At 42.1% G+C, this 25446-nt stretch overlaps 1 protein-coding gene across 2 annotated transcripts in view; it reads right to left on the bottom strand.

Annotated features, from left to right (window-relative positions):
* Positions 1-25446, bottom strand: part of vav3a (vav guanine nucleotide exchange factor 3a) — a 178683-nt gene that overhangs the window by 40167 nt on the left and 113070 nt on the right. For both annotated transcript variants that reach the window (XM_088322515.1, XM_088322516.1), the window contains 4 exons: positions 25095-25186; positions 12428-12450; positions 8337-8355; positions 230-360 (listed from right to left, as the gene is read on the bottom strand). In XM_088322515.1, coding sequence (XP_088178641.1) covers positions 230-360; positions 8337-8355; positions 12428-12450; positions 25095-25186 — 265 coding nt within the window. The remainder of the gene's footprint in view (positions 1-229; positions 361-8336; positions 8356-12427; positions 12451-25094; positions 25187-25446) is intronic.

The following is a 25446-nucleotide window of genomic DNA, read 5'->3' as shown; positions in this document are numbered from 1 at the left end:
GAGACTGGAAAAATACCAATCCCTTCAAACAAAGACAGGGAGACTAAGAGATGCCAAAAGGGAACATCAATATGATTAGAAATACACACCTTGAGCAAATACATTTAAGCCTACTTTACACTAATACACACTGCCACTTTAAAATTCGACTGATGGCGAACCATGACCGTATTATATTTGCGCTACTATTTACGCCACAAAGCGATTTTATCTTGAATTAAACGCTGACCTGCCACCAAGAGCTGTGAAGGTCGGCGCAGATTAACTCGATGATGTCACCCGTCTGGATGCTGAGCGCCGGACCGGTACTCGGACTGGGAACGCCGAAGTAGTTTCGGATCACCATCATCTTGGGAAGCCCTGCCAACAAAATGTAAATAAATAAATAAACAGGTTTGCTATTCCGCATGCTCTTCTTTAATGATTTGATTCATCGGCGAGTGCGCTTGGGTCCGACCTTGATTGTAAACGGGCGTGCTTGTCATTCTATAGCTTGGCTCTACTAAACTATTCATGACTCTTTGTAGGTGATAATGAAAGGGAGTGTAGTTTGCATGTGTGTACGCACATACACATATAGATCTGGTCTGTATCATCCAAATCATTCTAAATCAGTGCTTCTCAGTTGCGCCTCCACAACACTAGGGGCAGCGGCGTTCTCAATGTCTTGTTTACATTGCATTAATCACAGAGTATAAGCATTAAGTATAAAGTGTAACAGGCCCTTTAGAGACAGGAAAAGAGAGACGGGGTAAAGAGTCGCTTAGTATCAATAATATCAATATTTGGATCCATCTGACCTGGACTGGTTGCCAGCCAATCACAGGTCACATATACCTAGAGACAATTCGGCCAATTAGGCTGAAATGCATGTTTTTGGAAATGCGGGAGGAAACCGGAGTGCATGGGGAGAACATGCAAACTCCACACAGGGAGGGTGCGTTAGCTGGACTATCGAATGTTATTTGTAAGGAAATAGAAATAAATCCTCTTAGCTATCGTCTTTTAAGGAAGCGGAGAAAATTGGAGGCAAGAGGTATCAAACCCAGGACAACAGTATCAATGAGTTCTCGCTTAGTATCAATAATATCGATATTTGGATCCATCTGCCCTGGACTGGTTGCCAGCCAATCACAGGGCACACATACCTAGACAAAATTCGGCCAGTTAGGAAGAAATGCATGTTTTTGGAAATGCGGGAGGAAACTGGAGTGCATGGGGAGAACATGCAAACTCCACAGGGGGATGATGCGTTAGCTGGACTATCAAATGTTATTTGTAAGAAAATAGAATTGAATCCTCTTATCTATCGTCTTTTAAGGAAGCGGAGGAAATTGGAGGCAAGAGGTATCAAACCCAGGACAACAGTATCAATGAGTTCTCACTTAGTATCAATAATATCGATATTTGGATCCATCTGCCCTGGACTGGTTGCCAGCCAATCACAGGGCACACATACCTAGACAAAATTCGGCCAGTTAGGAAGAAATGCATGTTTTTGGAAATGCGGGAGGAAACCGGAGTGCATGGGGAGAACATGCAAACTCCACACAGGGAGGGTGCGTTAGCTGGACTATCGAATGTTATTTGTAAGGAAATAGAAATAAATCCTCTTAGCTATCGTCTTTTAAGGAAGCGGAGAAAATTGGAGGCAAGAGGTATCAAACCCAGGACAACAGTATCAATGAGTTCTCGCTTAGTATCAATAATATCGATATTTGGATCCATCTGCCCTGGACTGGTTGCCAGCCAATCACAGGGCACACATACCTAGACAAAATTCGGCCAGTTAGGAAGAAATGCATGTTTTTGGAAATGCGGGAGGAAACTGGAGTGCATGGGGAGAACATGCAAACTCCACAGGGGGATGATGCGTTAGCTGGACTATCAAATGTTATTTGTAAGAAAATAGAATTGAATCCTCTTATCTATCGTCTTTTAAGGAAGCGGAGGAAATTGGAGGCAAGAGGTATCAAACCCAGGACAACAGTATCAATGAGTTCTCACTTAGTATCAATAATATCGATATTTGGATCCATCTGCCCTGGACTGGTTGCCAGCCAATCACAGGGCACACATACCTAGACAAAATTCGGCCAGTTAGGAAGAAATGCATGTTTTTGGAAATGCGGGAGGAAACCGGAGTGCATGGGGAGAACATGCAAACTCCACACGGGGAGGGTGCGTTAGCTGGACTATCGAATGTTATTTGTAAGGAAATAGAAATTAATCCTCTTAGCTATCGTCTTTTAAGGAAGCGGAGAAAATTGGAGGCAAGAGGTATCAAACCCAGGACAACAGTATCAATAAGTTCTCGCTTAGTATCAATCATATCGATATTTGGATCCATCTGCTCTGGACTGATTGCCATTCAATCACAGGGCACACATACCTAAAGACAATTCAGCCAGTTAGGCTGAAATGCATGTTTTTGGAAATGCGGGAGGAAACTGGAGTGCATGGGGAGAACATGCAAACTCCACACGGGGAGGATGTGTTAGCTGGACTATCAAATGTTATTTGTAAGAAAATAGAATTGAATCCTCTTATCTATCGTCTTTTAAGGAAGCGGAGGAAATTGGAGGCAAGAGGTATCAAACCCAGGACCACAGTATCAATGAGTTCTCGCTTAGTATCAATAATATCGATATTTGGATCCATCTGCCCTGGACTGATTGCCAGCCAATCACAGGGCACACATACCTAGACAAAATTCGGCCAGTTAGGAAGAAATGCATGTTTTTGGAAATGCGGGAGGAAACTGGAGTGCATGGGGAGAACATGCAAACTCCACAGGGGGATGATGCGTTAGCTGGACTATCAAATGTTATTTGTAAGAAAATAGAATTGAATCCTCTTATCTATCGTCTTTTAAGGAAGCGGAGGAAATTGGAGGCAAGAGGTATCAAACCCAGGACAACAGTATCAATGAGTTCTCACTTAGTATCAATAATATCGATATTTGGATCCATCTGCCCTGGACTGGTTGCCAGCCAATCACAGGGCACACATACCTAGACAAAATTCGGCCAGTTAGGAAGAAATGCATGTTTTTGGAAATGCGGGAGGAAACCGGAGTGCATGGGGAGAACATGCAAACTCCACACGGGGAGGGTGCGTTAGCTGGACTATCGAATGTTATTTGTAAGGAAATAGAAATTAATCCTCTTAGCTATCGTCTTTTAAGGAAGCGGAGGAAATTGGAGGCAAGAGGTATCAAACCCAGGACAACAGTATCAATAAGTTCTCGCTTAGTATCAATCATATCGATATTTAGATCCATCTGCTCTGGACTGGTTGCCATTCAATCACAGGGCACACATACCTAAAGACAATTCAGCCAGTTAGGCTGAAATGCATGTTTTTGGAAATGCGGGAGGAAACTGGAGTGCATGGGGAGAACATGCAAACTCCACATGGGGAGGATGCAGTAGCTGGACTATCAAATGTTATTTGTAAGGAAGTAGAAATGAATCCTCTTTCCTATCGTCTTTTAAGGAAGCGCAGGAAATTGGAGGCAAGAGGTATCAAACCCAGGACAACACTATCAATGAGTTCTCGCTTAGTATCAATAATATCGATATTTGGATCCATCATCCCTGGACTGGTTGCCAGCCAATCACAGGGCACACATACCTAGACAAAATTCGGCCAGTTAGGAAGAAATGCATGTTTTTGGAAATGCGGGAGGAAACTGGACTGCATGGGGAGAACATGCAAACTCCACATGGGGAGGATGCAGTAGCTGGACTATCAAATGTTATTTGTAAGGAAATAGAAATGAATCCTCTTTCTTATTGTCTTTTAAGGAAGCGCAGGAAATTGGAGGCAAGAGGTATCAAACCCAGGACAATAGTATCTTCTCGCTTAATATCGCTAATATCGATATTTGGATCCATCTGCCCACCCCTGGCTTCAACAGCCAGACATGTGCGAGCATGCAAAAAATAAATCTTCAAGACACGCGGTGGTGGAAAATTGCATCTTGGGGGCATGGATTGCAATCCTATCTGCACAAGGACAAACTATGTGTTTAGTGCACCTTTGAAAGAACGCAGTTAGAGTGTTACCGAACGCCAAAGGCAGAAGCAATCAAACGCCTATTGATTTTAATGCGTCCTAAGTCAGAAATGATTTTCTGCTTTTTAATGGATAGCCAGGTGGAGAAAAAATAGGGTTTACGGGATCAGGCTTGGGGAGTAACGGAAAACGTGGAACGGGGATAAGTGATTCACGGGTGGTAGGGGCACCGTTTTCTGTATGTTTATGTCGAAATAATGCTCCGATGGACAAATTGCGTCCATAGTCATTTCAATTAGAGACATTTCCCTCCTTCTCCCCTTTGCTCTTTATCTCCTTCTCTTTTTTCTCCTTTTCTCTTTCTATTTCTCTTTAGATTTCTCTCTTTTTCCCCCTCTCTCTCACTATTTCCCTTTATATTTCTCGCTCTCTTTCTCTTTCTTTCTCCGTTTCTCTTTTTCCTTGTCCCAAACTCTCATTTTCTCTCCCTCTCTGTTTCTCTCATCGATCCCCGATCTAAGCTCCGTTATCCTGTCCCGGCTACCTGTATCCTGATTCCGTTTCCTGTATCGATCCCCTATCCAAGCTCCGTTCTCTTGTCCCAGCGACCCGTATCCTGCCTGATTTCGTTTCCTCTATTGATCCCCGATCCAAGCTACGTTCTCCTGTCAGGGGTACCTGTATCCTGATTCCGTTTCCCGTATCGATACCAAATTCACGCTCCGTTCTCCTATCCCGACTACCCGTATCCTGATTCTGTTTCCTGTATTGATCCCCGATACAAACGCTGTTCTCCTGTCCCGGCTACCCATATCCTGATTCTGTTTCCAATATCGATCCCCGTTCCACGCTCCGTTCTCCTGTCTTGGCAACCCGTATCCGGATTCTGTTTCCTGTATCGATCCCTGATCCAAACTCTGTTCTCTTGTCCCGGCTACCAGTACCTGATTCTGTTTCCTGTATCGATCCTCAATCCTAGTTCCATTCTCCTGTCCCGGCTACCTGTATCTTGATTCTGTTTCCAGTATTGATCCCGGCTCCACGCTCCGTTCTCCTGTCCCGGCTACCTGTATCCTGTTTCCGGTATCAATCCCCAATCCATGCTCCGTTCTCCTGTACCGGCTACCCGTATCCTGATTCGCTTCTTGTATCGATCCCCGATCCAAGCTCTGTTCTACTGTCCCGGCTACCCGTATCCTGATTCCGTTTTCTGTATCGTTACTCGACCCAAGCTTTGTTCTCACATCCTGGCTACCCATATCCTAATTCTGTTTCCAACATCGATCACCGATCCACGCTCCGTTCTCCTATCCCGACTACCCATATCCTGATTCCGTTTTCTGTGTCGATCCCTGATCCAAGCTCTGTTCTCCTGTCCCGGCTACCAGTACCTGATTCTGTTTCCTGTATCGATCCTCAATCCAAGTTCCATTCTCCTGTCCCGGCTACCTGTATCTTGATTCTGTTTCCAGTATTGATCCCGGCTCCACGCTCCGTTCTCCTGTCCCGGCTACCTGTATCCTGTTTCCGGTATCAATCCCCAATCCATGCTCCGTTCTCCTGTACCGGCTACCCGTATCCTGATTCGCTTCTTGTATCGATCCCCGATCCAAGCTCTGTTCTCCTGTCCCGGCTACCCGTATCCTAATTCCGTTTTCTGTATCGTTACTCCACCCAAGCTTTGGTCTCGTGTCCTGGCTACCCGTATCCTAATTCTGTTTCCAACATCGATCACCGATCCACGCTCCGTTCTCCTATCCCGACTACCCATATCCTGATTCCGTTTTCTGTGTCGATCCCTGATCCAAGCTCTGTTCTCCTGTCCCGGCTATCCATATCCTGATTCTGTTTCCTGTATCGATCCCACATCCAAGTTTCGTTCTCCTGTCCCGGCTACCCGTATCCTGATTCTGTTTCCTGTATCAATCCCCGATCCCTGACTTCCTGGTCGTCCCGGCTACCTGACTTGTTCCCATCTCTGATCACGCTTCTCCTGTCTAGCAAGCACCAGATTGCTATCTTTTCCTCTCTTCCTGACTTCCCCGATCCCTTAATCAAGCATTGTGTAAAACGTTTCGCATTTGGGTCCCTTGATTGTACCGGTCATGACAATCTGACTAATCTTAAAGTAACTCAAAGTAATCGAGTTGTTGTGTTTTTCATCTGCTCCTGCCATAAATCCTCACCTTGCACCGAGCAAGGTTACCTTTACAAGGAACAAAATGATGACGGCAGGAAAAAAAATGCTTCGGAAATCCTGGTAAGCCGTTCAAGGGAAGTGCAGAATTTTGCCTCGTGAACTGTTCTATGGCTTTTTTGCCGTAAAAGTGAATGCAAAGTGGAGAGTCGAGCTGACATGGAATAACCGTCGCAGCAGTTAGTAATCCTTTCCAGTGTAGGCACAGTGTGTTCCTGCATTTCATACAAGGATTTATAATCACAAAAGTAATGGATTACTAATTTCATGTTACAAAAGTCTAATGCAGTGTTTCACAACCTCTCTCTATTAATAAATCCCCAGTGAAATTGTTTTTTTCCTGCCTTAACTAGTTCTTCATGAGAATATTTTACGTATATATATATTATATACAAAGCACTAGCGGTCAGGCAAAAACCCAGAGAGGGATGCTTTCTATCGCCAACAAACACGGACTTATCGACCCGGTAAATTTCCTCAGGATGCCATTCTTGTTAACGTCCACATGATGACGACAAGGTTGCTTGTCAAGTGAAGTAGACCGTGTCCTTAATACAGTTGTCCAATAATCCATCCATTATCTGCACCGCTTATCCTCAGTAGGGTCGCGGGGGTGCTGGAGCCCATCCCAGCTATCTCTGGGCAGGGGACACCCTGGACTGGTTGCCAGACAATCACAGGGCACAGACCATTTGGCCAATTAGGCTGACATGCATGTTCTTGGAAATGCGGGAGGAAACCGGAGTGCATGAGGAGAGCATGCGAACTCCACACGGGGAGGCTGCGTTAGCTGGACTATCAAATATTATTTGTAAGGAAATAGAAATGAATTCTCTTACCCATCAACCAATAATGTTGCTTGTTTTAAGAGTGTTTACTCTTCTTTTATCATTTATTTAACCTAACATTCAATCTGACATGATTACCGATGAGAATCACCTGTGCCAACCACTGCGGGCTCTGATTGGCTCCCTGATCCTACTTAAATCCTTTACTGTCAATCCCCCGTTGTCAGTCCGTCTGCGAACCTCTGTGTATGCAAGGCAAGGCTTTTTTGACCCTGACTCCCTCCTGTACCGTTTTTGCTCCCGTTTTTCCACCTGTCCGTTCCTGATCTCCCCGTCTGTCTCTGACTACAACCCGTTTTTGTTCCCGATCACGTCCGCTCTCCCGTCCCGGCTTACGACTCGTTTCTGTCCCCGACCACGTTTTTGCTCTCCTGTCCAGGCATTCGACCTTTTTTTCCGCCCCTGACACCACCTGTCAAACCCTGTACTGTCAATCCCCTGTTGTCAGTCCATCTGCGAACCTCTGTGTATGCAAGGCAAGCCTTTTTCGACCCCTGACTCCTGCCTGTCCCGTTTTTGCTCCCGTTTGTCCCCAGCTACGACCTGTTTTGATCCTGACCATGTCTACTCTCCCGTCCTGACTCGTTTCCGACCCCAACCAGGCTTTGCTCTCCCAGTCCGGGCTACCGACCCGTTTTTCCGTCCCTGACACCGCCATCGCTCGTTTCGAAAAACCCACTTCCGTATTCGGATCACAATCCGAGTACGAGAGCGACTTGCTTCCCGCGTCCTGCCAACACCGAATCGTGGGTGCAGCCCTTTCTTTTTCCTTCAATAAAACTTATGGTAAGCGTTACGCAATTGGGTCCTGTTACATAATCATAAAAAATGAGTTTGAGAAGTAGAAAAATAAGAGAAAAAATACCTGAATTAAGCCAAATTATCTGCCAAATGGGAAAGATTTTATTGTGCCGTGATTTTGCATGTACTCTATTTTTTTATAATTATTATATTTTCAAAATTTGCATACTTGGAGTCCCATCCAAGTTTCAATTTCAGTATAGTAACTAGTGTAATGAAAAGTAAAGTGTATTAGTTATAATTACTTGGCCAACATATTATTTATTTTATCTATATGTTATAAAAGTGCTGCTGAACCAATAGGGGGCAGCACTGGCCCGCCACTTCTTAGAGAAAACAAACGAACAAGAGTGAGTTCCTGTTGTGAAACTGGAACCTAATTTTTCAGGCAATTTTGGTGAGTCCTTTCAATTAAAAAAATATTTAAATGAATAAATCAAAAGAACGCATACAATAAAGTTGGAACTCACCTGGATCTCGGTTTTTGATCTGTTGAAAAAAAAAAAAAATTACAAAGTGATAAATACATCCATGATAAAAAACAAACCATGATACTGAAAATGCAGGAAAATCTGGTGTTTCCAAGGTTAGACAACAGTGTTTTTACTCAAGTGTGAAAAAAATAAAACCAGAAATAAAATAATTTAAATTCAACCTGCTAAGACCTGGCGTCCACAACGCATTAAACAAGAAGCTTAGGAGGTTAAATACACAATAAAAAATAAAATCTAGAGAAATAAAAATATGCAGAAAAAAAATAAACACTCTAAATGTAAGCTAGAGATGGAGAGTGTGAAAAAAAAAGTAAAAAAAAATAAAAAAGACAGAGATAAAACCGTTTACATTCAACTTTTAAGACCTGGCGTTCAAATGTTTGGGCATAAATGTAAATTAAACACAAAGCTAGGGCAGGGGTGTCAAACAGGCAACCCGCGGGACGGATCAGGCCCACCAAGCGCGAGAGAAAAACGAACTGCAGGTTGAATCTCATTGTGTTTATTTTTTTCCTAGCTGTTACTTTTTTCTTTGTTTTTTTTCCAGATTTTTTCCTTCTGTTTTCTCTTCCTTTTGTTTCTTTTTTTCTCAGCTTTTTCATTTTGGTACTATTTCGTTCTATTCCCCCTTCCTTTAAGTCATTTTTTTGTATAATTTTAGACAATATTTGGTTGTGTAGGGATTAAAGAAGCAAAAAAAAACCTGAAGAGCCGTTTAGGCCCCGAAAGAGCCGGTTCCTTTTAGTGAACCGAGCCAAAGAAGCCGATTCTCGAAAAACTCTATTGACTTGACTCAACTTCGTTCTACTTCGACCTTGACTTCAAAATACCGCATTTAGAACACAGCTTCAGGGGAACCTGTGTATTTTTACCCTCATGCACTGTAACTTTGACTTAATTGGCTTCTTAATTATCAATTTCGAGCCCTGATTTTTGTGAGCTGGCTAGATTTTCTTGTGCGCTGAGAATGTGTGGGCAGTGCGTGATCTCTATCTAACTACTTTTACTCCTACCTTAGTATATTATTCCGAATTAAAAGTACCGTATTTCCCGCACTATAAGGCGCACCTAAAAGTCTTAATTTTTTTCAAAAGCTGACCATGCGCCTTATAATACAGTGCGCCTTATATATGGCTCAATATTAAATCGCAAGGTCTCGCAACTTACGCAACAGCCGCCGACTCGATTTTCCCCCGAACGAGGAGTAGTCCGCGGTGTATGCTGGGATTTATATACCGGCGTTTCATTGGCTAACCAATGTGTCAATCATCATTTGAATCGATCGCTATTGGCTAAAGTTATTCGGAGCCTCGGATAGGCTAGAGGGCCGAAACAAACCTTGCAATTGGCCGAAAAAGATGTGTCATTCATCTGTTAAATCGATCGCTATTGGCTGAAGTTATTCGGAGCCTCGGATTGGCTAGAGGGCCAAAACAAACCCTGCAGTTGGCCGAAAAAGATGACTGAATAGCAAGCTTGCTAATCTACGCCATAAAGAAACATGTTTCATCAGTCTGTATTTGTAAATATTTTACTCTCCTGGATGTACTACACTCACGGTTGTAAGAAGACCACGATTATGTATCATTATTGAACGTGATGGCTGCAAGAGAACTTAGGTGAGCTATGCGCCTTTATATTTTCCCGGTATCTTGTTTTAGAACAATCTTGATGTTGCTGTGATGAGTTGAGTGAATTAAACTCAATTCCAAGTGTTTATTGTCATATGCACAGTAACGTTGCGAGTGAAAAAGAAAATAGAAACTAAGGAATGGTTGGCATTTCTTGAATCCCAAGACTTTAACCTTCCGAATGATATTTGAAACGATGCATTTGAGTGACATCGTACGGACACCGCATCCGCACGTGTCTACGACACGTATTTGCTTCTTTGCAAGCTTTGGGAATGTTAAGGGGGTAATCAGTTGGACTGAATCATCTGACTGTTTTGTCCACGTTCCCATTGTAGCGCCTTGTAGTCCGGTGCGCCTTATGTATGGAAAATATAGGACCAAAAATTATTTTTTGGGGGTGCGCCCTATAACCCGGTGCGCCCTATAGTGCGGAAAATACGGTACTTGAGTAAAATGTGTGGCTACTCTACCCACCTCATACGAACGTAAAATGGTACTCATGTCTATGTTTCTTGCACATGTTGACTGCACTATGTTTACTGCTCACCTTGCACAATATTGACTATTTTTTGCACTATGATGACTATTTTTGCACCAAATGCATAATTGGACAAACCCTTACGATACCAATTGTATTACGATACCAAACTGTATGTAACATCCTACATGCCGACATTTCTTGTGTAAATATTGCGTAAATTATAACTACCGTAAATTCCGGACTATAAGCCGCTACTTTTTTCCCAAATGTTCAGCCCTGCGGCTTATTCAGTGAAGCGGCCAATTTATGTCATTTTTCTAACGGCCACCAGCGGCGCTGGAGTATAAAAGGTAAGATTAAGACCAGTAGAATATGTGCGCCAAGAAAGACTGCAATCTTTAAGTTTATGCATACATTGTCTATAAGGAAAGGTACGTTCCGATAATGAGGAAGACGCCCTTGATGGCGATAGTTATGAGGAGGAAGTTGAGGACGATCTACCGTGAATTTCACAATAACGAGATGCTTTCTTTTACCAGATAATTCTGATGCATTGCGAGCGTGATGCTACTAGCGTGTTGGTACCTTTCAAAGGAACGGTTTGGGATGAAAGTTATATTATTATTGTTAAAGCTTTGAAAACTCTCTCGGTGTACCGTCTTTCTTCGTCAATATGTGTAACCATGTATAATAAGTATTTGCAACTGTATATTTTTGTCATGTATTTATTTTAGAGATTTTTTTCTGTTATGTGTTCTACGAGCGAATCAAAAAGAAGGGGTGGAGCAAACGCGGGCTGATGGGAAGTGGGGTAAAGCTGAGTTACCGGTAGATGTGTCTGTTGTGCGGACAATAGTGGATATATATTTTTCCCACCCTTAACCTTGGAAATATACATTTTGTTTCCTTGGATTACTTTCAACGGGACCCGGACTTTACAAGTCTGCATCATACATTGATTACGGGTATCATTTTCCATTCATGATGCCGAATGTGGTTCTAGGATTGTCTACTATTTATCTAGTTACAGTCGTGGAACTTACAGCCTGGTCTGGGTTATAATTGTGTCACAAGTTTTATGCGGGCGCACGCGGCTTATACACAGGTGCGGCTTGTGTAAGTACAAAAGTGGCAAATCACTTAAAAAGTGATGGGTGCGGCTTATAATCCACTGCGCTCTATAGTCCAGATTTTACGGTATAACCTTATCCTCCTTGTTTTATAATCTTACTCATGTCTTGTTCTTGCACATGCCGACTGCACTACGTTTAATGCTCAAATTGCACAATGTCTGACCATTTCCTGTTTCTGCACTATGATGTCTATGTTTGCACCAATGCATATGCTGACTATTTTTGCACTATGATGACTTTGCACCAAATGCAATATTGCACAACCGTTACGATACCAACGTTATCACGACAACCCTGTATGTAACATCCCACATGCCGACATTTCTTGTGTAAATACCATGTAAATTATAACTATAGCCTTATCCCCCTTGTCTTATAACATTATCTTCTCTGTTACTTTATCTTCTTGCTCATACCTGAATGTGTAAAACTGGAGTGTCATGCCCAATTTCGTTGTCACAATATGTTAGCCCATTTGTAGCAATGACAATAAAGGTATATTCTATTCTATTCTATTCTATTCTATCTTCTCTGTTCCTTTATCTTCTTGGCTTTTTTACCTCACTGTGAATATGTGACTCTAGAGTGTCATGCCCAATTTCGTTGTCACAATATGTTCAACCCATTTTGTAACAGAGACATAAAGGTATATTCTATTCTATTCTATTCTAATCCCCAAAAATGTCTGTACCAGTAAAAGCAATTTGCAGGAAATCAATTACTGTAGGGGGGGTGTACTTAAAAACAACACAGGCATCAGCAATCCTGCAAGGAGAGCTTTGAAAGACTGCAAACACAAGTCAAGACGGTAACGCTCACCTGAGTTCTGGCGCAGACGGGATCTGAAAAAGGTCGGAGAACAGGCACGGTGAGTGACGGTAGAAGGGGCGAACGCAAACGCGCACCCGTAAGACAACACTCCCTCATTAGCGGAGTCGGACGGCTCGGGTTTGACCGCGGTTCACTTTTGTTCCTGACAGCTCAGGTGGACGAGCTTGAGTCGACGTTGGCGAGCGTGTCAGTGAATGTTTTCGTTTGTTTTGTTTGCTCTACCAGTTTTTATTATTGGCTCCCAGCGGGACTGGTTACACCTACTGGAAACGAGCGCACACGCCCATGCAATCGTCCTATCTGTGCTCATCCACACCCAAACGTGCAATGCGATAAACACTCCAAGAGCTTGCAGACGGTCTATGGAAATCAAATGAAATGAAATCTGCATTTATATAGCGCTTTTCAAGTTAAGACTTCCCAAAGCGCTTTACAGTGTGCTTCACATTTCCCAATAGCGGCCCTGCAGCCATGAAAGGCGCTAACCTGTTTATTGGGGGCATTAGGGGTTCAGTGTCTTACCCAAGGACACTTCGACATGTAACACGGAGGAGCCGGGATTCGAACTGCGATCTCTTGATCCCAAGACGAGCGCTCTACCTCCTGAGCCACTGATGAAATCTTGAGCAGGGTTGGGTCGGGTTACTTTAACTAGATGACTTTCAATGACTTTTGGATGACTCCAATACCAAATATGCTAATAAAATGAATAAAATGATGACTCACAACACGTGGTAAGCTTTCTCTCCTGGCTTTGATCTCTTTGATCTCCGGTAAAACTAACATAAAATGCGACAGAAACAAAATGAAAATACTACTACTCTCCTCTCCTGGCTTTCGACTTGTTTCCGATCCCGATCACGTTTTTGTTCTTCTATCCCGGCTACTGACCCGTTTTTTTTCCGTTCCCAACACCGCCATCGCTCGCCCTGGAAATACCACTACAACCTGCTCCCCGCGACCAGCGATCTCCAGACCGTGTGTGCAATCCTAACCCTTCTTCGCAATAAAACTGAGTAACGTTACGCGAGCAGGTCCTGTTTCTGTTCTGGTCCTGACAGATATATATATATACATACATACAGCACATAACTTACGGTGAAAGTATGCAAAATGTTGTATGTAGGTTCTTTTTATTTGTAAAATTATTTTTACAATACACCATGCCTGGAGAAATACAAAATTAAGAAGGGAATATTCAAGTGCTTTGAAGACAAAATGGATATGGAGTGTCTCAGATAAGTGTTCCTTTGCAAGCTCTCAAGATTGCACAAGCCAAGTTATACGAAGGGTTCACCTTCCACAGGTTGGTGAACACATTTTCTTCTATTTATTTTATTATTTTTAAGCAGTTTTACAAAATCGGCTTTATTGCGGGTATATATGCAGGGATCAGAATGGAGATTTTCATTTTCAGCTGAAATAGCCAGCGTCCAGGAATAAACCAGGGCGGAGCGACCAAACAACCCCCCCCCCCCCCCCCCCCCAAAAAAAAACCTGGGTTTTAGGCAATTTACTTGTCCAAAACCATGCTTATATTTATCATTTAAGTAACATTTTTAGAAGATTAAAATAATTTGCCCACATAACTGTTTTTTTGTAAATACTGCAAGATAAGTTAAAATGCAGTTCAGTCCCTGCAGCTTGTGCGGTTTTTTCTAACGGCCGCCAGGGTGCGCCAGAGCAATAAAGGAAAGAGTGAGACAGTCGGATTTTGAATTTGTTTGCTACGCAAGAGAAAAAGTGAAAAAGTCGGAATGCTTTTGAGGTTCAAAAACAGCGGAAATCCGCGGATCCGCGGAAAATTCTGATCCCTGTATATGGTATTTTGTAACTAGATAGTTACTTAAGCGCAACGTGCAACATGTGGGTGTCAGTAATTATGGTGGGTAATGCAATTACGTTTTTAAATGAAGTAACTTGTAACTCATTACTTGTTTTCAGTAACGTGCTCAACAGTGTCCACACCCAGAAGTGCAATGCAAAAACAAAGTCCTTGGTAAACTTTGACCCGCCGTAAACACTTGGTGCTGATAACAGGGACAAACAAAGACGGGGACAAAAAATGTCACGTGGGAGCATTCGGAACATAACCGAATCAAAACACAGGTTTGTTTTTGTATTTTTCGATTGCAGGCGTTGTGCAAAGTGTGCATCGGAACACTGTTTTACCTTTTATGATCAAAGACATACTCGTTGAATATTTTTGCGGTACACTTTTCCATAAAAATGTTTGAAAGATCATTTCAGGCAAGAAATACATGGGTTTTCTAGGTTTTTTTTTTAGTTTTTTAGGTTTGTTTTTTTAAAGTGACAGTGTATAGACGCTGCACTACTTCCAAACAATTGTTTGTGAGTTGAATTTGTTCGTAAGTCCATATTTTGTATGGAATGTACCGTATTTTCCGCACTATAAGGCGCACCTAAAAGTCTTATTTTTTTTCAAAAGCTGACCATGCGCCTTATAATACAGTGCGCCTTTTGTATGGCTCATTGGTGTATTATCATTTACAGGCTCGGATAGGCTAAAGGGGCAAAACAAAGCCTGCAGTTGGCCGAAAAAGATGTGTCAATCATTAGTTGAATCGATCACTATTGGCTAAAGTTATTCGGAGGTAAAGGGGGCGGATCCTTTTTATCATTTACGGGCTTGCGTAGGCTAAAGGGACAAAACAAAGCCTGCAATTGGCCGAAAAAGATGAATGTGAATAGCAAGTTTGGTTGGTTGTCTACGGCATAGAGAAAGCATGTTTTACTATTCTGTATTTGTAAATATTTTATTCTCCTGGATTTACTACACTCACGGATATAAGAGGACATTGGCTGCACATTATTATGAACACAACGACTTCGGTGAGCTACTCCGGGTTTTATATTGTCCCTGTATCTTGTTTCAGAGTGATATCGATGTTTCTGTGATGGGTCTTTTTTTAAATTAAACTCAATTCCAAGTGTTTATCGTCATATGCACAGTAAAGTTGCGAGCGAAAAAGAAAATAGAAACTAAGGAATGGTTGGCATTTCTTGAATCCCAAGACTTTAACCTTCCGAATGATATTTGGAACGACGCATTTGAGTGACATCGTACAGACACCGCATTCGCACGTGTCTACGACACGTATTTGCGTCTTTGCAAGCTTTGGGAATGTTAAGGGGGTAATAAGTTGGACCGAACTATCCAACTGTTTTGTCGACGTTCCCATGGTAGCGCCTTATAATCCGGTGCGCCTTATCTATGGCAAATATAGGAAAAAAAACTATTTTGGGGGGTGCACCCTATAGTGCGGAAAATACGGTATGTTTTAATTTCATATATATAAGTTTAAGGCTTGGATAAGTAACCTGTATTGTTTTGTACTAAAACATAAACATTTAATGAAATAATATGCTCTATGAAGATAAATAAATTAAAGTTCAACATACTTTAACATACAGTTTAACATACTTCTGACTTGTTTACCTGACAGCCCATTTTGCACATCTGGTTAGCTGCTCCTCTTGCACTCTTTGCACTACTGTATAATACTATACATAGCTATAATTATTGAGTATATGAATAGTACTTCAATACTCAATACAACATTTCATTTATATCTTTACATTCAAGGAAACTGTGCGGGTCAGATGTATCGACATTTCGTTCTGTATACACGTGTACAAGAATAACAATAAAATATATCTGAATCTGAATCTAAATCTTTTGGAAGATGGGCTTCAAGAGTTAGGTGGTAGAAAGTGGCCAAATAAAAGCGATCCAACCATTTTCTCAACCGCATCAAGCTTTCTTATTCCAATTTAGTTTCCAAAGAAACAACTTGCCTCTTCTTTACACTTTACACGAACCATATTGAATGGATGCACGATATATTAAATAGTAAAAATGTCAAAGTAATTAGCGCGCTGGAGATACAGTGTAGAATGTTTACACTCGAACTAAGAAGAGTAAGCGGATTTCTTCTTCGGGGTGGATGCTAGGTGACCTCTCACAGCGCCACATGCCGGTAGTGGCGGAAAGAAAAACTACAGTACTGTCCTGTACTCGGAAAAGGTTGCAGACAATACAAAATCTAACTTACAGCAATGTCCGGATATTTTTAGACATCTCGAAAAAAATGTTTTTATCTACCGTTTTCTGTAACTGTATATTATTTGACTGTTATATGTCACGGCTTCGTGTAGTGCAACCAAAACGAGTGCTGAAAAGTACAAAGAATAATACAAACTACGTATTGCGCATTACTCTGCAGAGTGAGAGGCTTAACCGTAGGTCAAGTTTCAGTTTTTATATAGGAGGATTACCTATTTATTGTTTTTTTTTTAAATAGAAAGAGCAGTATATAATGTTATTCTGTGCTAAGTGTCTGCAGATGCGGAGTGAGGCATGCAATTCTCTTGCCTCATTCCAGAGGGCGATAGCGAGTCCAAGAATTCAGATTAAGCGCCAGCCCCCTAACAAAATAATTAGTGATAGTATTAGCAAGCTAACTGTGCAAAAAGTAAAGCCATCTAGTCATTTTTTCAGTTATTTACATGGACTTTTTCATAATGGAGTACCTTTCTATTTGTTTGTATTCAAAAGCAGCAGTGCATAGATTCATTTATACATTGTTAACTTGTATTAACTTGTATGTAAATTGTATTAACTTGCAAAATGAATGTATTTGTTTATTTTATTGTATTTAAAATACATTTGACCGAATAGTTATTTATTCAACTTATATTTTCGATTTTTTTATAGTAGCAGAATTTTCACATTATAAATATAAGTAAAATGTGTATGTGATGTACTGTATACTGTGCTGGGAGTCTGAAGATGCGGATGAGGCGCGTAATTCTCTTGCCTCATGGCAGAGGGCGATAGTGGGACCAAGTATTCTGAGTTTCCGTCCCATATTTGTATTAACTTGCAAAATGCATATAATCTTATCTTCTCTGTTCCTTTATCTTCTTGGCTCATACCTCACTGTTAATGTGTAAAACTGGAGTGTCATGCCCAATTTCGTTAATAATATAATATGTTAACCCATTTTGTAACAATGACAATAAAGGTATATTCTATTCTATTCTATTCTATTTTATTCTATTTGTTTATTTAACATTGCCAGTCTAAGTAAGAAACAATTTGTGAAATTAGTCCATGGGTATTTAAAATACATTTGACCAATTAGTTATTTATTCAACTTCACAATATTTTCGATTTTTAATAGTAATTTTCACATTAAAAATATTAGTAAAATGTGTATGTACTGTATACTGTGCTGGGCGTCTGAAAATGCGGATGAGGCGCGTAATTCTCTTGCCTCATGACAGAGGGCGATAGTGGGACCAAGTATTCTGAGTTTCTGTCCCATGTTTGTATTCATTTGCAAAATGCAAAATTAGTCCACGTGTATTTAAAGTACAGTGGAACCTCGGTTTTCGAACGCCTCTCAGTTCGAACAAATCGGAGTCAGACCCAAAATTTTGAGAAATTCTTGCTTCGCTGTTCGGTCCCAAAAAATCGAGAGTTCGAACGCCGGTAAAGCGTGAGTGCGTACGCTAGGGTGCGACGCTGAGCGGCGTACGGGTGTTTTAGCCCCTTGTTATGCCTCCGAAGAAAGTCAGTACAAGCAGCAAAGTTGCTACAGGTGAAAAAAGAAAAGTAGTGCGTACAACTATTACATTTAAGAAATAAATAATAGCCAAATATGAAGGAGGTGTGCGAGTGTCTGATCTTGCCTGCGCCTTCTGCTGACCACCACAAAGGTAAGAAATCCTATTCATAATTATTTTCTTTATCCTTTTTTTTTTTATTTTTACACGTTCATGTTAGCGTAATCTTTCGTAGGGATGATTACGATAACGCGAACGTACGATTAGCCTGGGTTAGCTTTATGTTTACGTTAAACATTCAAGGTAAACATTCAGGGTGTTGGAACGGACCCCGACATTCAGGGTGTTGGAACGCAGCCCCCTTTCCAATGAACTGCTCACCGCTTGTTGTGGAGACCCGGGTGCTAAATGACTTGTAAACGACCTGATTTTAAAATTTTTACACGTTCATGTTAGCGTAAACTTTCGTACGGAAGATTACGATAACGCGAACGTACGATTAGCCCGGGTTAGCTTTGTGTTTACGTTAAACATTCAAGGTAAACATTTAGGGTGTTGGAACGGATTAAAACGATTTACATTATTTTTAATGGGAAAAACGATTTCGGTGATGGAACAAATCGGTTTTTGAACAGGGTTCTGGAACGCATTATGGTCGAGGACCGAGGTTCCACTGTATGTTTAAACTCCTCGAGTAAACTTTGAGAGGGATCTTTCCTTCTTCCTATAAAAATCTATTCTCACTACAGCACCGTGTGGAGTAATGAGCGCGTGAACCCAAACTGACAACACTTCCGTTGCAGCCGCTGCCCAAATCCACTCAGGTGCAGTTCGCCCGACGGCGCCGTTATTGCCTCGGTGACCCGTTTGCACCGTGACAGATGCTCGGGACGACTGGAGCCGAGTAATCCCTTTTCCAAAAAGGGTTCTCGGGAGGAACAACCAGGAACAGAAGCTGTTGGTGTTTTCTACAAAGCTGCAGTGGGGAGCGTTCTGGCATACGGCATCACCGTGTGGTAGGCCGGGAGCACGGCAGAGGGCAAGGCACAGAGAGTAATCAACACAGCCTAGAAGATCATCGGCCGCTCTATGCCCAGTTTAGAGGACATTGCCGGCTTGGGATACTGTCAACATTATAATATACCTTAGCCACCACCCCTTTGACCCATTTCCCTCTGGTAGGCACTACATGTCCCCCAAAACAAGGACAGTCTCAGAGACAGCTTCCTCCCCAGGGCCATCGCCACCTTGTGACTTAGTTTGAGGATTTTCTCATCTCATTAGCTGCACCGCTTATCCTCAGTAGGGTCGCGGGGGTGCTGGAGCCCATCCCAGCAATCATCAGGCAGTGGGCAGGGGACACCCTGAACTGGTTGCCAGCCAATCGCAGGGCACACAGCGACAGACAACTCGCTCGCTCATTCACACCTAGGGACAATTTGGACAGGCCAATCCACCTGAAATGCATGTCTTTGGAATGTGGGAGGTAACCAACGCAAGCACAGGGAGAACATACAAACTCCGCACAGGAAGTCCGGTAGCTGGATTTTAACCCACACAGGAGGTTCCCAAGACCTTAGAACTGTGCCGCGCATGCGCTAACCACTGCGCCGCCGTGCTGCCCTAGTTTGAGGATTTTACTTGCTGCTAAATAATATTGCAATTCTGCACTATTAGCGCGAGTTTCAGGGTTGGAGTACAGCTATCACATCCTCCCCGTGTGAAGTTTGCATGTTCTCGCCGTGCTTGCGTGGGTTTCCTCCCACATTCCAAAGACATGCATTTCAGGTGGATTGGCCGGTCCAAATTGTCCCTTTGTGTGAATGAGCGAGTGAGTTGTCTGTCTCTGTGTGCCCTGTGATTGGCTGGCAACCAGTTCAGGGTGTCCCCTGCACACTGCCTGAAGACAGCTGAGATGGGCTCCAGCACCCCCGCGAACCTACTGACCATAAGCGGTGCAGATAATGGATGGATGGAATTTTGCTGGTTTATTGCAAAACTGTATTAAAGACACAATCCTCTTTACTTTCTACGAGAGACCTTGTCGCCATCATGTGGACGTTACCAAAAACGGCATTTACTTTCTGGTCGGCAACCCAAAATGTTGAAAAGACCAAAGTAGGGAGCCAGTGGCTCCTAAGCAAATTTAGCAGGTTGATAGGTCCAGGTTTAATGGCGATAGAAAGCATCCCCCTCTGTGTTTTTGCCAGGCCGCTAGTGCTTTTGTTTGTCATTTTGTTCACATAATGGCTTTTAAAGAAACTTGAAGTCGTAAGTTATTAGTGCATTCATGTTTTACATTGGGCAGCACGGCGGCGCAGTGGTTAGCGCGTGTGCGGCACAGTTCTAAGGTCTTGGGAACCTCCTGTGTGGGTTCAAATCCAGCTACCGGACTTAATGTGCGGAGTTTGTATGTTCTCCCCGTGCCGGGCACTCCGGTTTCCTCCCACATTCCAAAAACATGCATTTCAGGTGAATTGGCCGGTCCAAATTGTCCCTAGGTGTGAATGAGCGAGTTGTCTGTCCCTGTGTGCCCTGCGATTGGCTGGCAACCAGTTCAGGGTGTCCCCTGCCCACTGCCCGATGATTGCTGGGATTGGCTCCAGCACCCCCGCGACCCTACTGAGGATAAGCGCTGCAGATAATGAGATGAGACGAGATATTTTACATTGACGCACAGGCAGACACAAGCAGAAAAGGGGGAAACTGTTCAGCCAATTAGGATACAGAAACAAATGCAGGTTGAAAATCCGCAAAGTAGCGAAACCGCGATCCGTAAACTGCGATATTTAACGTTTTGCCATCTGAAAATCACACATTCGCTAAGACCTAAGCTGGTTTTGGAAAACCCTTTTTTCCTGTTTCCTTTGACATGGCTTGTGCACAGGGAGCTGAGTTGCAGACGCAATAAAACCATTTTTTATTCAAGTCTTCTGTGTTAAAGTAATATTAAGCATCGGGGAGCAATACAAATGCTCAGGCAGTGACATTGCCTTTAGTGTTGTATGTCAAAACCTCCCAGGGAAGCAGAAGAGCGTTTGAATGAGTATTAGAAGCACTTATTGAATGTGGGCCGACCTTGGTTGTTGGAATTAAGGGCACGTTTAAGGCTCTAAAGTAAGAAATTCCCCCAGTTCCGCCTAAAATAACCTTTTGGCGCAATGACATTGTGACTAATTGCTAACGTCAGTCATTCCCTGATAGAATTTGTAGAAGAAATGCACACAATTTTTGACTATTCCTGTATGACTCACATTTTCACTCAGGTGATTGAGGAAAAATGCACACCGACGGCTCCTTTCTCTTAGTAATAGTCGACAAGGGATAATGGATACAGGTATTACATTTTTAGCAGGCCAGAATGACAGGCCTTCTGCCCTAAGTGACTTTTTCCAGTCCCTGCTTCCAACGCTGTTGGATTGGAGGTACTGTGACTGCACCAGTGCAGTTCATTTTGGGTGAGGATAAGGCCCGACAAAAGTGCAGTCTGCTGGTCCTCACTTGTAGCGATTTGCAATCAGAGGATAACGGATTACTTTTTAGAGGACAGAACAGCAAATAAGAGCTGCCTGACAAAAATGTGCAGCGATAGGAGATCTGGGATAATGGGTTGCAGCTGCATGGGTGCAGTTCATTTTAAAAAGAAACAACACGAAAAAAAGAGCTGCAAGGCATGACGCAGATTAGCTTTCTCAGAGAGAGAGAGGGGATATTGGATTTTAAAATCTTCTTTCGGTTTGGAAATTTCGGTTTGTTTGCCAATTTGCATACTCTCCAACCAATGAGAAGCCTGCATCGAATACGTTCTTGCTTCCAGACTTCCCCGAGTGTCGTGGATTTGCATACAATTTTTCAAAGTAGGCGCACAGAGAACACAAGAAAAATAGAGAAGTGGTTAGGAATCAAGCCAAAACCCCAGCCCCAGAAGAAAGATTCAAAAGAAGCTAACACAATTTATGACGCTACAAAACGTAAACGTACATGAAAAGCATTGTGAAAAGAGGAGTTCACGTGGCTTGTAGCAGACGACGCAACGCAAACATTGCATGAATGAAGATGAGTACATACAGCTACGTACTGATGGCAGTTGGAAAACAGCGAGGTCCTATATATGCCATGAATGTTGAAGTAGATTTATAATAAACTTAATTCTAAAGTGTTGTTCTGTTATATATTCTGATTATCAATCCTTAATACTTTGCAGCAACTGTTTTTTTTTGCGATGAGTCGTCTTATTGTGTTTCAAGTTGTGAAAAATGGCGCAGGCAACTTTATGGCTGGGCAGGCAACTTTTCAGAGTTGCAACTCTGAAATCCGGTAACTTTTTCTCATGAGTTTCAGACACTGGCTTGACTTAAAATCCCTTGATTTAAATAAATTTTCCTCCTGTGTTTGGGGTATGAGAAGCACGGGTTCCTCCCTCCACCTTCCTCACGTCAGATGTTATTTTTGCTTCTTGCCAATAGCTTATATGCTTTACAAATGTCCTTTCTGATTTTTGGCTAAAGCTTTCACTATTTGCATTTTCTAATCTGCATAATTTGATTTTCTTTTTGGTGCCCTTTTATTCGGTTACACTTTTGTTCGCTGCACGTTGCCAAGATGCGCACTTCGGCGCCAAGCCAAACCGTTCATTTAGGTGCCGCGCAAAGTAAAGTAAAGCTTCGTGTTTACTTTGGCGGCGAATTAAAACTTCAGGGTTGTTTCGGGCTCGGTTATAAAATCAAGTTAATCCTTCTGGTTTGGGCGGGTTCGGGATCATATACCCGCGACACAGGTCAGGTCAGGGATATCATATACCAGTACATGCAATGAATGTTATAAGTATATTTATAATAAACTTAATTTTAAAGTGTTGTTCTGTTATATATTCCGATTATCAATCCTTAATACTTTGCAACAATGTTTTTTTGTTTTTTTTTCAAGTTGTGAAAAATGGGGCAGGCAACTTTATGGCTGGGCAGGCAACTTTTCAGAGTTGTCTGCCCTGGTGTCCGCTAACTTTTTGGCAAGAGTTTCAGACACTGGTGATAATGACAGTAATTAGAGGCTGCGACGCACATACCTTTAAATACAATGTTGAGTGACTTTAAACTACTGAGTGGCATGCAAGCTTTGTCCCATAGGCGACTTTTAACAAGCTCATAAATCAGTTGTGCTTTTTTTTTCATGACAGAAGTCACACGTCTAAGACATTTACAAATGTCACATTTTTAGAAAGCAAAAGCCTGTTAACGTCTGCACCCTTCCCTCATCAAAACATCAACATTCAAATCATGTAAATGACATTTTTTTTGTATTTTCTGATTGAATTTATATGGTATACGATTCATGTATCAAGTAAAAACCGCAACAGAATGACTATTGTTGCGAGTATGGGCCATCAAAGCCCAATTTTGTCGGACCTGTAGGTTATTTTTGCTGCCCCGTCTACAAAAATGTGAACTGAACTTGTGCGGCCGCGATCCATTATCCCCAATTCCATTTTGCTAGTTGCAGATAAACAGTATAGTACAGTACAGTATATTATTTTGCCCTTATTCTTACTGTTTCAAAACCAATTCCAGGAAAAGTATAAACAAATACTTTAAATAGAATTAATCAAGCAATTTTTTTTTCTCTCTCTTTGGCCTCTGTGCCAAATTCAACAAAGCCTGAGCTCTTTTTATTTTTTTATATGACGTCTAATGTTTTGGATATTCTATATATGAATTTTTGCATCATTTTAAACACCAAGAAAAATGTACTTTCTTCACTTTGTTCATGTCAACAGAATTAACAATGGATTTACCTTGTTGTTTAAATTACAATACCCCGATTTTAGCTAACCTGCATTGGCTCCCTGTTAAGTTAAGATGTAATTTTAAGGTTCTGTTGGTAGTATACAAAATCATGCATGGACTTGCTCACTCATATCTTTCAAATTTGATTTCCGCCTGTCCGGAGCCTTTGCTCTGACAATGCTGGTCTACTCGTGATCCCAAGAGCCAAGAAGAACTCCGCCGGTTCGAGAGTGTTTACTTATTTGGGGCCCAGGGCTTTGGAATGCTCTGCTCCCTGCGATTCGATATTCAACCTCAGTGGAACTGTTTAAATCTAGAGCTTAAAACACACTTCTATAGCTTATGTATGACTTATATTTCATGTTGACAATATCTGTGTATTATTTGTTATTGCAACATCCATTGCAGCCTGGTCATCCTGGAAGGGGATGACCTCATGTTCGGTCCCTTCTCAAGATTTCTTCATTTTCCTCATGTTGAGGTTTTTGAGTTTTTCCTTGCCCTCATGTAGGTTTTAGATCAGGGGATGGTGTAATTATAGTCTGTGGTTTGCAATATTCTGTGGTCTGTGCAGCCCTTTGAGACTCTGTGATTAAGGGCTATACAAATAGGACTTGACTTGAGGTTTTTGAGTTTTTCCTTGCCCTCGTGTAGGTTTTAGATCAGGGGATGGTGTAATAATATTCTGTGGTTTGCAATAGTCTGTGGTCTGTGCAGCCCTTTGAGACTCTGTGATTAAGGGCTATACAAATAGGACTTGACTTGAAGTTTTTGAGTTTTACCTTGCCCTTGTGTAGGTTTTAGATCAGGGGATGGTGTAATAATATTCTGTGGTTTGCAATAATCTGTGGTTTGTGCAGCCCTTTGAGACTCTTTGTGATTAAGGGCTATAAAAATAGGACTTTACTTGAGGTTTTTGAGTTTTCCCTTGCCGTCATGTAGATTTTAGATCAGGGGATGGTGTAATAATAGTCTGTGGTTTGCAAAAATCTGTGGTCTGTGCAGCCCTGTTTTTATTACTTGAACAATGAGCTGGCTGACGCTACTATTATAACTTTAGGCCAGGAGATGGCAGCAGAGAGTAGCAAAATGTAAAGTTGCAGACACCACCTTTAATTTGTTAATTAAGTATTCTTCAAGTATAGTATTCTTCTTCTTTTTTTAAATTCCGACACACGTGAATAGCATCAAACCAGATGTTTCCCGTGATACTAAAAACTGTTCTCGATAGTTCAATAAATCCCCTCAAATATTTTATCAGCGTGGCCGTGTTCTCTCACCTGTTTTCCCGCAGCAGCCCAGGCGACCCAGACATTCTTTATGAGCGCCAAGACCGCACTTAGCGCAAAGGTAGCCCTGGTTAAATATGCCCCTGCAGACAAGTGACAAGGATGTCCTACTTAATTAACGTTTTTTACTGCATGCCAAAGTGTGCAATGATAAGGAATCATTATCAGGAGATATGAAGTCCACTCCGGGTATTCTAACCCAATTACCTTGCTCTATCGATTACCGTAAATTCCGGACTATAAGCCGCTACTTTTTTCGCCCAAACGTTCAGCCCTGCGGCTTATTCAGTGATGCGGCCAGTTTATGTCATTTTTCCAACGGTCGCCAGCGGCACTCGAGTAC

This window comes from Urocampus carinirostris, chromosome 18 (assembly GCF_059441175.1).
Source record: "Urocampus carinirostris isolate Australia breed hairy pipefish chromosome 18, RoL_Ucar_1.0, whole genome shotgun sequence".
NCBI lineage: Eukaryota > Metazoa > Chordata > Actinopteri > Syngnathiformes > Syngnathidae > Urocampus > Urocampus carinirostris.
This window is presented reverse-complemented; position numbering and strand designations above follow the sequence as displayed.